General features: G+C 40.2%; 1 protein-coding gene and 1 non-coding gene across 4 annotated transcripts in view; both read right to left on the minus strand.

The window, feature by feature from the left end:
- The window catches only part of LOC147338763 (FERM domain-containing protein 5-like), a 93,651-nt gene extending 80,227 nt beyond the window's left edge, over positions 1-13,424 (minus strand). For all 3 annotated transcript variants that reach the window (XR_015126382.1, XR_015126379.1, XM_086274650.1), the window contains exon 1: positions 13,067-13,424. Coding sequence is in view for 1 of the 3 variants with exons in the window: in XM_086274650.1 (XP_086130776.1) it covers positions 13,067-13,168 (102 nt within the window). In the remaining 2 variants the exon portion in view is untranslated. The remainder of the gene's footprint in view (positions 1-13,066) is intronic.
- A 1,067-nt stretch (positions 13,425-14,491) lies between these two features.
- Positions 14,492-14,563, minus strand: trnah-gug (transfer RNA histidin (anticodon GUG)). Its single transcript has one exon. It is a non-coding gene; the product is annotated as a tRNA-His (tRNA).
- Between the last annotated feature and the right edge of the window lie 56 nt (positions 14,564-14,619).

Below are 14,619 nucleotides of genomic sequence, written 5' to 3' on the forward strand. Positions count from 1 at the left end.
TTTCTTCTTTGTGAAGATGTGGGATACAGTACCGCTAACACCTGATTGTAGCTGCAGCCAAACGCTGCAGATGGAGAATCCACTAATTGAGTAATGTGCAAATTGGTGTTACAAAGAGACAGACAGAGGAAATTGCAAAAGTGAGAAACATCCATTTACAGACCATCACCTTGAGGGTGTTTGCAGTCTCATGGGAATCGTAGTACATAATCCCTGAGCTACAACTGCTTCTATACATGCAGAGGGGTGATTTAGTTTGGGTGGTTACAGTCTGTCTGTTACTCAGTTCCCCACATTATACCATAATCTTTTTGATGCCTCCCAAGTACGACAGGAAAATTACTTGATTGTGTTTCAGCTGCATAATTAAAATTAGCAACATAGGTGTCTTCTATTCACACTATACTATGCAGATCATTTCTAACGCCAAGCGTAACTATTAGAATTAAACTGATGAATCTCACCTTGAGTCAATATTGTATTGACCTACAATCACATTGGCATTCTCTTATGTTTTATTGAGAATTAAGCACACCTCGGTTGTATCAGCAGGCTTCAGAAACACTCATATTTACTGCCTCCCAACAGTGAACGGCTCTCTACACCTTTTCTCATATTTTTATTCCTGCATGCTTCAAAGGCATCAGCAAAAGACACGCCAGCTCCCTGAGAGACATAAATCACCACCGTGAAAAAGAAGCAGAGAATAAATATATTGTATTTCATTTTCTGGCATTCTGAGTGTGATAGGTATGTGGATAAAAAAAACAACAACTGCTGTCTGTTATGTACGAATGCTAGACATTAAAATAACGCTGATATGCCAGGCCATGTTACTGACTCCATGACACTGTACAGATGGTGCATTTCATTTATCGTGCAAGTTGGACCTCGAGGTGCAGTTCCAGCAGTAAAGTCAGTAATGCAATGAAAAATACAGTTTATTGTCCCTCTTAGCAGGGTAGCTCCATTAGTGTATCTCGAGCAATACAACACAATGCTTGTTTTTGGCACTTAAAAACACCACTACAGCACATTTGTGGACAGAGTAGTGATCCATGTATGTATGTTATTCAACCTGTCACAAATACGCAACAGCATTTTGGATTAAGCTGGGTTTGGTAGCTCTACTTCAGCTTTACCATTTGGAAATTCGACTTTAGCAGGTGTTCCAATTCCAACCTTTGGAATGCACTATTAGGCTTGAGCACAATGCTACTGTGCTTCAGTTTGCTGTCATACTGTAGCATGCTAGTATTGTCTGAAAGAGAAACTGTTTTAATTCTTAAAACCTTCAGCTTACCATCAGTATAACCACCACTAATTGTCAATATATTTGCTGACATGTGTGCAACACAACTTTCCCACAACCAGACACACTTCTAGCAACAGGCAATAGTTTATCTAGAATAGAGCTCCAACATAGTGCTTTAACAGTAGGCTACATACTGACCTCCTCATCACAAAAAAGTAAAATAAGTAAAAGTCATCCTATCATGAACTCTGCCAATGGACACTGTACTGGCTCAATTACCCAACCCTCACAGGGATGTCAACAGTTTTGCTGGAATTTGGTCAAGAACCAAGGTATGGATATCCAGATGTTCACACTGTGGTCAAAAAGGTAACTTGTAAACATTGAATCTTGCACAAAATTTAACATCAGTCTACCCTAAGAGTTCAATGTGAGTTAAAGAACCAAAGAAGTGGCCATTTCTAGAATCATGCTGCTAGTGTAGATAAAACACAGGGTCCTCCATGTATGAAACAATGGCTGTAATCTCTAGTCTTGAGTTAAGTGCCTCTACCATCCTATCTGCTGTGTCATGTATAGAATGTCTTTGCTGCGATGTTTACTGGTGTCAGGTTCACTCAGGCCAAGCTCATTAATCTGCTCAGCTGCAGTGCTACGGGCTGAGAGAGGACAGGCATAGAGAAGAAGTGGGGAATGAAAGTGAGACAGAACAAAGAGGGGATTTTACAGAATTTAGGGGGCAGGCAAGAGACAAAGAACAAAAAAAGAGGCGAGATGAAAGATACTTCAAACGGGGCTGACAGAACAAGACTGATAAAGAGACAGAGGACAAAGAAAAAAAGAGTGTTAGAGCATTGAGAGTAAGATTTGTTTTACTATACGGCTCTTTTCATATGCTTTTATACAACAAGTCAAATGGCATAACAAAGACAAATGCTTTATGTGTACTGGAAAATTCTCCTTTTACTACTTGAGCAACTTAGTGCCAGTGTCAGTGTTAAAATATGAGATGCAATCAAGAAGACCCCAAACTATGCCTAGAAAAACTAAAAACTTCACTGGATCTCAGTATGGCTGTTATCACATTCAAGGTCAGAACAGAACTTCAAGGGAACGACTCAAACATGGCCGATTGAGAGCAGTGTATAGCTGCTAAAGGAGACTAAACTGAAGGGGATAGCAAGCAAATTTAAATCAGGTATAATGTTTCATTTTTATAGTCACAGTCACTTTTTGATTACACCTTATACAAATACTGGTTAGCCAGTGTGGGATGAGCTCCATGAAAAGCAACCTGAGAGCCAACAAGAGCTACAAAATGTTTTTTAGGAGTCTCAGTTTTGGATGTAAAAGATCTGTCCCTGTGCGATTCACTTTATGATTAATTTTCACATACTAAATTCTCTTCTCTAATTCTTAATAAAAGTAATTACATTAAGCTCAGTTACCTGCTGGTACTAGTGTACACAGAGAATATCCACTTTTCAATTAACCGTTGAACAGTACATCAGTGGTTAAAAGTTTATGTGAGCTGCTGAACAGTTGTGGCATACAATACATAATGGCATACAATCTACTATGGATTATGGGTTATATCTGACTAAGACAATGAATCAGCCTCTTAATCAGAGTTGCCCTGACTTCACTGGAGTCCTACACATTAGTGTCATTGCCAACACCTAAAGTCCCAGGATTAAAGCACACCAAAGCCTTGAAGGCTCATCCCATCAATTCTGCACATTATGGATTAACATGTTATTTAGCAGTTTGCCTTCTCATCAGACAGACATGTCAGCAGGGTGGCACATAGCTGGAAGCGAGGCAGATAAGCAAGAGCTCTGTTTAAAGCACATCCTACTTTTATTCTATATTAAGCCTTTACAGGTTAGAAATAAATCTACTTAGGAGGCCAAATTCTTTCCCTGAATGTTATGCTTGTGCTTTTTTGGCCATCAGTTGAAATTTATATCTGCATATTCTGTAACTATATGTTCAATAGTATATCCCAAACACTCATCAAAGGAGAGTTACATGCTGGGCTTTTCTTTTAGCACCTCTGAAGGTGCTACGTGAAGCGCCACGAACTGTGATGAGAGAACAAAGCTATCAACAGTTTTTCATTGTTAAGTTGTCCAAAAATTAAAGGCTGAACACCTCATTTAGCTCTTTTTTAACATCTGGGAGCTTCCAAATTCAAAGACAGTTCTGTTATCTCCAGCTGGCAGATCCAACAGAGCTGAGACTGAAAGCTCTGATCAAAGATATTTTGACAGGAGTGACAGCATCCGTGCTTGCACCAGCTGATCTGATGCGCAAACATTTACAGAATGCACAGTCCAAATTGAAGGCTGGTTAGTTGTCTATTGAATCAATGAAGTCCCAGAAATTTGGTCAGATTTGTCCAGGGCTGTTCAATTAGGGCAAAACCCATGATTACTATTATATTCGTCAGTAACTGCAATCTAAATTACAACCCCTGAAATGAACAAGAATATGAAGCAATAAGAATGGCATTTTTTTTAAAAAAGAAACAAAAAAAAACTTGCACCACATTTTTTCTGAACAACGTATTTTAGTACCTACTAGTTTGACTGCTATGACATTGTGCACAGACATTCAGATAATGAATCATTACGTGATCCCCTAGCTCTTCCACAAGGGCCACCAGGAGGTTTATGTCTGTGCTTTTTGGTGAAATATCTTGATGGAGTGCCATGAAATATCAAGATTTTTACTACCAGAAGTAGTAATATGCACAATGGCATTAGCACTGTTGTCTCACAGCAAGAAAGTCCTGGATTTGAATCCACTGGTCAGCTGGGACCTTTCTGTGTGTAGTTTGCTCGTGCTCCCTGCGACTGTGTGGGTTATTTCCAGGTACTCAGGCTCCCAAACCCCAAAAAATCCTTGTTAGTTTAACTGGTAATTCTAAATTGCCCGTAGGTGTGAATATGAGGATGAGTGGTTGTCTTGTCTCCTTGTGTTATCCCTGTGATAGATTGGCGACCTGTCCAGGGTGTACCCCACCTCTCAATCTATGACAGCTGGGATAGATTCCAGCCCCACCACGACCATGAATTGGATTAACCGAAGAATACAAATGAAATTTTAGCACAGCATAAGTGCTTTGACTATTGTTTGTCCTCAAGGTACAAACTGAAAACAACCTGAAACCCAAACCATTTGGGAGCCAAAGTATAATATTTATCAAGAGTGAATCAATACCTGCTGTAGTTCAGTGTATGAAGACCATTTATAAACTTGCCAGTTTTACTATAGAACAATCTTTTAACACCAAATTGATATTTTTGAATGCCCCAGTGCCTTCTGGTCTCTTGTGAGAGATACTCAAAAATTTGTAATTTGCTATTTTTCTTATGTTCATTATTTTAGTGTGGAACCTTGATGAAGACACCATAATCAGTAGAGGCCCTTGCATGTATCCAAACACAATATTACAACGTCTACTCAAATTCTAGCAGAGTACACCAAGTGGAAAACAATACAAGTGGACAGAGACCACTTTGGAGATGACGGAAGCCTATTTCAATAATGCATTCACAATGCAAACAAGACAAGCTTCTTCCAAGTTGCGCATTTGGCTGCATTACAGCAATCCTAATTTCATTAGCGACTTATCCAGGGCTTGAGTTGGTGCCAGGTGACTGAGTCACTTAATCACAGTGATAAGGTACCTTTCCTTGCATCACTGCATTTCTATCATTCACCTAGCTTTCAATCACTAATACATACATATTCTGGTTCACAACAGGAATATTAAGTTAGAGCAAATGGCCCGCAATATTTAACTCCAAATATTAACTGCCTGACTGCTGGATGATATTTGCTCAACTGTATGTTATATTGAGCTTTGAGTGAATTACATAGCTTGTATTTTCATAGAATAATCTCATGAAATGTAACTCACTGGTTTGTGAGCTATTGGAGAATTGATTCTGCTGTTCTGTGTTGAGACACTGCTTATTACTAGTGCTAGACCGTGGCTGTTTAACCACACTCCTTGACTACATAATTCAAAGGCATCCAGGGCATAACTGCCAAACAACACGTAGATCCAAATAATCCCTGTATTTGTACACCTCTTTAATTACAGTGATTAATTCAGAAGAGTAAAGAAGCCGACACAGATACTCATGAGCTAAGGCTAAATCCAAACCAGAGTAACACTGTCAATATATTCTAGGACAAAAATAATAAAAGGCAAAAGACGCACATAAAGGAAACTGGTCAAGCAATAAAATTTGAAGTTAAATGTAAACTTGTTCTTTTTAATGTATATTGCAGATCAACTGCAAGGTACCTGAAGCATCAAGGCATTGCAGATGGGAGGAAAATGTAATTCACAGTAGTGAATCAACAGTGTGTCTCACTTATTTTAACAGGTTTTAAAGATTAAATCCCTGTCCTATCATCTTATTGATTTAGACAATCATGCCTGTACTGTTGAATGGTCTGGATAAAATACTATTATTATTTTTTGTAATACTGAATGAAGAAACTATTCATCCTCGTATTGATTGGGATAGGGTGACTCAGCAGGTAGAGGGCATCTGCTTATTGCAGATTGGTGATTCGATCTATGCTCCTCCTCTTCACGAGCTGCCTTACATTAAGTACCCCAAATTACTCCCTTTGGTTAAGGCAATGCCTTGCATGGTAGCATGCCACCATCAATGTGTTTGTGGGTAAACTCAACCACAGGGGGCCACAAGTGAGTGTACTTCTAGCGCTCGAGCCTAGATAAATGAGAAAGGTTGTGTTAGGAATGACATCCGGCGTAAAATCACTACCAAATCAAACATGCAGATCATCAAGAATGTGATTTTCAGAAGGAGTGAGGGTCCAGAATGCAGGACGCAAAGGTGGGATTCAAAAAAATTAATGATGAGTCATTTATTAGGTTGAAAAATAATACAAATCTAAAACAGAGTCCAAGTAACAAAAATACAAAGAACAAGAACAAACAGGGAAAGAGGAAGGCAGGGAAACAATGCTACACAATAACACAAATATGTAGACTTACATTTGTAACTAGAAAGATGAGGTAATCAGAAAGAGCAAATATTGCTGGAGAAAACAAGGCGAACAGAAATCAAGATAACAAGAAAAGGGAGAAATAAAACTAAATACAGAGCACAAGAGGACACAAAGGACTACCAAAATAAAATAGGAAGCTACCAAAATATGAGCACAAACACAGCGACTGAGACAACCACAGGACATGAGGAACACAGAGGGAGCAGGAATCAAGGAAAACAAGGAATCAAATATGAATAATCAATTAACAATAAACAGAATTTCCTTAGTGAGCAAGAACAGACAACTCTAATAACAATAATAATGATGAAGAGTCTATAATCAATAAAATAAATAATAAACGATAAAGAATCTATACAAAACATAAGAAAACAAGACTTGAAAGTCTTGTAATAAGAAGAACTAAATTACAGTTTTTCTCAAATGTTAAAACACAAAAGCCAATCCTGTAACCCAAATGACCAGTAGTCTAAACACATTTACTAAATGTAGCCACCATATTCCAGTACCATAAACACATGTCACATGAAGACACAATTCACAAAACACAACCCTCTGTACTCATAAATCTAAACACATTTTTCCTTGCTAAAACACATGTTGCAAAACAACTCTGCTCATATCCTCAAATGAAAGCCCATGTGATGCAAAATGCTTGCCACAGTCACCAATCTTTGAACACAGGGAACACACCTGGCGTCATTCACTACACACAATGACTCAAAATTGAAGACACTTGTTGCTAATGCTGTACCCACATGTAAAAGCAAGTTCAGAGTGCACAGTATGCTGAAGGTTCCAAACAAACACAATGGATGAAGGCAGAGTCAGGGGAAGAGGAATTTGATGCAGAGGAGGGAGAAGAGCTGACCCTGGAAGAAGAGGAGCAGGCCAATGAGGAAGAGGAGTTCAAATGAGAGGAGGAAGAGGAGCGACCAACGAGGAAGAGGAGAAGGCCAACATGGGAGAGGAGAAGGTCCAGGAGGGAGAGCAAGACAACCTCGCACCATCATTACGGACGAGATGCGAGCAACAGCTCAGCGACATGATGCCGCACAGCGATTGTGGTGTGTGTGTGGTGTGAATAACGTAAATACACTTCACACCCTGTTCATGTTTTCAAGATTACTGTTGTGTGCAATAGATTCTGTTTTTGCATTGAGTTGTGTTACAGTAGTGTACGTACATGCAGGATTTTCTATAGATTTATACTACTCATATGAAACTCACAAATCTAAATGCCTAATCCTCTGCAGAGATCTACGACGATCCGTTACTGTATAGTTTCTAAAATATGCATTGGCAGTTATGGAACAAAGAACCTTCTCACAAATTGAGCATTGTGTTTTCAATTGTTTTGCTGTAGTGTGTAATGCAGTGTATAGTGTTTACAGTTTTGACAGCTTCGAGCTGCTCTCTTGGTGTGGGAGTTTGAGTTTTGCAGTGGGAAGGTGTGGTTGTGTTTATGTAGCTTTAGAGAAGGGTGTTGTGTTTGGACATTGGGGGACCTGGTGGTAACGTTTGTGACATGTGTTTTAGCATTTGAGAAAAACTGTAAAGGAAAAACTCTAAACAACAAACAAACTCAAATATAACACATGCTTAAACACAAATGAAAACTAAACCTTAAAAGAACTCAAAAACCTGCGTCCGAGACCCAAGGACCATAACACTGAGAAGTGGACAGATGAGATTAGGCAGGGGCCCCGTGGACTATGATGCTTGCAACATTGTGATCTGCAGTAAGACGCAGGTACCAGAGAGGACAAAGGTTCACAAGATGGTAGTGAGAGTATAGCTGTGAGATAATGGCACTAATAAAACATGGAAGGCACAGCTGGTGGTGGAACAGTCGAAGACGTTAAGGGTTTCATTGAGAGTGACCAGGATGGACAAGATTAAAAATGAGAAAGTTAGTGGGATAATTCAGGTTGAGCAGTTTGGAGCAAAAATTAGAAAGGCAAGGCTGAGATGGTTTGGACATGTGCAGATGAGAGATAGGGGACAAAGGATGTTGAATATGGAGCTTCCAGGCATGAGGAAAAAAGGAAGACCTCAGAGAAGATTAATGGATGCGGAGGACATCCAGAGGATTGGTGAGATAGAGGAGGATGCCAGGGATAGGATTAGATGAAGGCAGATGGTTCATTGTGGATACCCCTAAAGGAAACAGCAATAGAACTTGGTAAAGTGTATAAAATCATAAATCCAGTCGATTTATATTTGGCCAAAGATCACTAAGAATAAAAGGACTGGTTCCAGTAATACTAAAGCTTTCTCAGGTTATACAAGCTATACCTCTCCATATATACTGCCATTCAAAAGTTTGGACACACCTTGTTATTTAATGGTTTTTCTTTATTTTCATGACTATTTACATTGTAGATACTGTGACAGCCAGTGGTGTGGTCTCCCTTATCCTTGTCACATTCTTTGAGCCAGGTTGTGACAATACATACTGAGGGCATCAAAACTATTGATGAACTCATGTGGAATATGTAGTAAACAAAGTATGAAATAACTCAAAACATGTTTTATATTTTAGACTCTTCAAAGTAGCCACTCTCTGCTTTGTTGGCAGCACTGCAAACCTTTGGCCATCTCGCAATGAGCTTCATGATGTAGTCACCTGAAATGGTTTTGTCTTCACAGGTGTGCCTTTCCAGTTTTGAGACCACCAGTTGTGCCGTGCAGAAGTCAGGTTGGTACACAGCTGACAGCCCTATTAGTTAGAATTCATATTATGGCAAGAACCAATCAGCTAGGTAAAGAGAAACAACAGTCTATCATTACTTTAAGAACTTGCAAAAACTTGTGTCCCCAAGTGCAGTCGCAAAGCCATCAAGTGTTAGAGATTAGAGCCCAGATAAATGCCACATAGAGTTCCAGTAGCAGACACGTCTCTAGATCAACTGTTCAGAGGAGACTGCATGAATCAGGCCTTTATGGACAAATAGCTGATTAAAAAAAAACTACTACTACTACTAAGGAAAAGCAATAAGCAGAAGAGATTTGGTTGAGCCCTGAAACACAAGGAATGATGTGATGGTGTGGGGATGCTTTGCTGGTGACATTGTTGGGGATTTCTCCAAAACTGAAGGCACACTGAACCAGCATGGCTATCACAGCATCCTGCAGTGATATGCCATCCCATTGGGTTTGCATTTAGTTTTAGGACATTGACCTCCAGGCTGTGTAAAGGCTCTTTGACCAAGAAGGAACATGATGGAGCGCTGTGCCAGATGGCCTGGTCTCCGCAGTCACATGGCCTAAACCCAATGGAGATAGTTTGGGATGAGATGGAGCGCAGAGCGAAGGCAAAAGGGCCAACAAGTGCTCAGGATCTCTGGGAACACCTTCAAGGTTGTTGGAAAACCATTTCAGGTGACAACCTCATGAAGCTCATCGAAAAAATGCCAAGACTGTGCAGTAATCAGAGAAAAGGGTGGCTATTTTGAAGAATCTAAAATATAAAACATGTTTAGAGTTATTTCACATTTTTTTCTTTACTACATAATTCTATGTGTTCATTCATAGTTTTGATGCCTTCAGTGAGAATCTACAAGGTAAACAGAAAAACCATTAAAGGAGGTGTGCCCAAACTTTTGACTGGTAGTGTAGCTATAGTCACTCTGAGCACAGTGTTTCTAAACAGCTGAATTCAGCTGAACCAATGTCTTTCTATCTTGGCTAAATCTAAAGTAAATCTTAAGCAGCCTGTGGAAAAGTGAATTTGACCTTTTAGCCTTTAAAGTAAGTCTCAACTGTAATGAAAAGGGGAACACTGGATTTATTACACAATGTAACTGAACATAAAATCCAATTAACTGCACAGCTCTATATGTCCATTAGGTTACTCCTTCTGCACGGCCATTTCTACCTTTAAATGCTGAAATTTTGCTTTTTCAAAACTATCTCAAAGTTTTCCTGATGGGGTTCATAAGCAACAGGTGGTCCCAGTCCTGATCCTGTGGTTACTGAACTTGATATTCTTTAAAATTTGGGGTTTTCAGCACCACCTTCCACCTTTTCATTACAGCAACCATTTACCTTCCTAATTTTTCCCTGCATAAACTGCTCAGTCATGAGCTGAGGCTTAAACATCTGTGGATGTGCGACGTCTGTGAATATTGTGAAGGGCAGTCTTGTCAGAACAGGACAGATGAGTGAACATGGTTCTCCGTTCTTCAGTCTGATTATACTGTAGGCAGGCCTGGCCAACTGACAGGCAAAGTTAGAAGTCCATGTTAAAACAACAGGACACCTTCACCTTCTCCTACTCCACTTTAGCTTGTCTTCACATTGAGAAATTCTCCCAATTATGGAGGTTGTATCTCCCATTGTTCCCAAAAGATGTTATTTCACTCTTAACAGCAGCTGTTAAAGGTGTAGGCTAATTGAGCTAAATGGAGAATGTGACCACTGGGCCCCACGAGGACCCTTTATTCTGGGCCACCTCTGTAAGGTGGGCCAGGAAAGGACAGCTACCATCCACTCTCAATTTCCCTGAGCCCACAATTATGTCATCCTGCACTAAGGACACTGTAATGTCCTTTACTCCGATGCAAAATGAAGTGAACACCAGTGTCTATTTAGCTTTAGAGATGCTTTGTGTAAGACATAAAATAGAGTTTCCTAAATACTGCATTCACCCATTCGGATGTCAGCAAATAAATGGCATTGTTGTTGTGAATAATAGACGATTGATTAAGCCGATGATCCTATTTATGTCTCCATTTAGACCAGTTGTGCTTCATCAAGGGCCCCATAGTGTGAAATAATGGCGTATGTCATTATTTCCCATGCTGGAAATAATGACATACGCCAAAAGAGCGCTAATCCTTCTCAATACAAGCTCCACTAGAAATTAGGCATTCTGTCCCTGCTGTGTGGTTTCAGTTGCTTAAAGGATGGGATCAGCATATCTTGACAGCCAAACACTTTGAATCACACTCAGGGGAAGGAGCTGCTTAGAAGTCAAAGGGGAAAAAGTACAGGCTGAAACTAAAAGAAAGCACAAGGACACCATGTCGTCCCAACAAATGGTACATGGTGTTTTGCTTGTTAAACAGTAATGTTAAAACTCACTCAGGTAAATTGGCAAGCTGGTCAAAAGTCAATTCATCTACAAAGCACATCATTTTCTCTCAACAGTAATGTGTATTGAGCTATGAGGACAGCCTCAAAGTCATCTAAACGAGTACTCACCAACATGCTACACTAAAAAAACTGAATAATTTGAATGAAAAACATTCATGTTTCTCCCAACTTGTTGATAATGCTGATTTTTTTTACAGATAGGAAAAGACCTGATACTGACAAAATCCCTATTTTATCTGTCCCCTGAGCACCGCCACTTTAAGTTGTTACATGCTGAAAGCCTTGCTTTGCCTTTGCTGTCAGATCGTAGAAATGAGCAGGTGTTGATGGCCTTTCTCTGCTGTCATCTCTAATTCAGCACCGCTGGAATCTCTTCCAGTAAGAGGCATCAAACGCACCTCCAGCAAATCAAAGACCAGGTTAGACGACGCACAAATCATACTTTATAATGTATGCAGTAACACAAAAGACACAAACACACTTGATTTACAGAGGAGGTAGTGCACATTAATCACTTACTCTTATTCCTGCATTCACTCATTATAAACAAACTGCACTTATTGACTGCAATCATGTTTTGCCTTTATTCGTGCCAATTTATTTTATTTAAAGTAACTCAGACTAAAGGAAAATGTGATTTTTATTTTACTTACAATGTCAGTTAATGACGCAAAAGTACACAATAGAAAGAAACTGGCTTCTGTTTTTTTACCTTTTCTATAAGATAAGATTTTCTGAGAAATAATTTTTGGAGCCATGTATTTGTCATTTATGTTCACATTTTTAAAAACTCAAACAATTTTTAGATCGTTAAGGTTTGTGCTGCAGAACTCTTTGAAAATGTAAATATGATACTCGTTATAGATTTGGAAAAGAATATTTCTGTGTTAAAGCTGACTCAGATATAAAAGACTTTCTAAATGGCTCAAAACAACAACCACAAATGCAAAAATGTATGTACATCCCTCTCATCACAAGTGCAGTTTACCAGCCAAACATGAGGTCAGTCTGAAGGTCAACCACCTTTGGGACTATGACACCTGAGTTGGTTACACTAACTATAAACATAATTAGTATATAAACATCTAACATTCTGTCATTCTATGATAAAACCAGACTGGCTGATGTAGCTAAAGAATCTAGAAATCCTGACTGTCTCTTCCACTGAAATCGTTCAAGATCAGATTATCCAGATTAGTTTTATAATGCATTCTAATCAATGCATGCAAAAAGCTGTCAAGAAACACAGCTCATGCTGATATTTTATTTTGTATTTATTTAACATTAGTGTATTCCTTCTGTTGGCATATAGAGTCATCTGGCCATCCTTGATATTTGCTACGCAATGCACGAACCACATGCGCTCATCATGGCATGTCCACACAGGTATCTCTCTGACGAAAGCCTAACATCCGCAGCTACACAATGACAGGCTGCACCATAAAACATACAATCAGGTGTAATGTGAAGATGATTGGACCTGCCGTAGATGACACCTCTATTAATCTGAATGTTTCCTGCAAGCATCACATTGAATGTGACGGGCGAGCGGTGAAAACGTCACTTTACCTGATCGCCACCCTGTTACGTGTCAAAAGCACGTCCTCCGCAACAAGGTGATTTGAGAAACAGGAAATGTTGGTCTCCACTGACCTGGATCGTGCAGGTGTACTCCGAGTCGTCCAGCAGCCTCACGGTGCAATTGCATTCCCTGTCCAGACTCCTGATGCTGCTGCTCATTAGTCGGCTCAGCATCTTCTCGATCGTCTGCGAACGGGACCACAGAGAGGTGCACACAGCACATACATACAAGTTTATGTTCTGAGGCGTTAACGGCGTCCCTGGTCTTTGCTCCAACACCTGGTCAGCGGCAGCGCGTGTGCAGACAGGCGGCGGTGGTGCATCGTTTTATTAGTGTGTGAGCGCGGACTGAGCGGGGTGCTGCGTTTCTCCAGTCAATGAGAAGTGGGAACACTGCTGTAACTGCTGCTGCTGCTCCTCTCTGGTCCGGTTAAACTGTCACCCCCTCACCACACCTTCTCCCCCCGTCTCCGCCGTTGCCATGCCGCTCTCAATGGTGCTGGGCGGGCTGGTTGATGAATGGCGAATCTGTCAGCCAACAGAGCGGGAACTGATGCTGCCTTCGCAGAGTTAAAAACAGAAGTCGAAATTCCGATAGGCTGCCGCAAGTCGTGACTAAATCCACATGGAATAATAACACAGCTTCACAAGTAAAACAACAGGCAGGTGCTTTGTCCTGTTTTAGAAGTTGCTCAGTTAATTCAAGGTGATAAACGAATAACTAACGCAATAAAAGAAGAAATGCGTCAGCTGAACATTCCCGAAACATACTTACGCTCAACGTCACACCTCACGTGCCAAATTTTCCAGTTAATTTATTATTGTGTGTGTTAAAATGGATATTTCCGACAGAACGTGAAGGCAACAGCATATTAGCATTCAATCCGCTTCACCTCCACAGGTTGGTTTCCAGTCTTTAATTATGTAGTCAGAGAGACGCATTGTTTATAGATGACGAAGCTGTTAAACTCAAATGCACTTTGTTTATCAGAAAGTAGAATATTTATGTATCTGTGTTTCTGCCAGGCTATTTTTAAATGACAAGTTATTTTTTGTTTATTATTTCCCTGCTTTTATGCCCGAGTGCGACCCAACATAATTCATTGGCATGCCTTGCTCACGAGCAGCGGAGGACAGGCGGTATTTATTATCCTACAACTGATCAGCTTATTGTACAGAGAAAGATCTCGGCTGGATGAGTTTGGACCAAACAGAAAACTGAAAACTCAAATTTCTTCAACCACGTCTCTCTCTGGGGGTGCTTAATGGTAATTACAATGGAGCAATGGGGGAAACAGGGCCCTAGTCCTTTGTATTGTGGCTGGATACGGTTTCCAAAATACTCCCAGTGGTAGGAAACGAGTGAACTACCACGTATTTTAGACCTGTTTCATGTCGTACACATTTACGGCCGGAATTTTAAAAAATAATCACGAAGCCACATATTTTTCTTACATAGTCGAAAAGAAACTCATCTGCCGTGACATTGTTTCACAATGCCGTGACCCGGATTCGAACCGGGGTTGCTGCGGCCACAACGCAGAGTACTAACCACTATACGATCACGGCGAGCTACGATGAGCTGACGGGTTTAGAGAGGCAAAAACGAGGTCTCTTTAGTAAAC

The sequence above is a fragment of the Aulonocara sp. 'chitande type north' Nkhata Bay genome, linkage group LG1 (genome assembly GCF_057382095.1).
Source record: "Aulonocara sp. 'chitande type north' Nkhata Bay isolate Kocher_YH1m ecotype deep benthic linkage group LG1, A_spYH_male_GT1.1, whole genome shotgun sequence".
Lineage (NCBI taxonomy): Eukaryota > Metazoa > Chordata > Actinopteri > Cichliformes > Cichlidae > Aulonocara > Aulonocara sp. 'chitande type north' Nkhata Bay.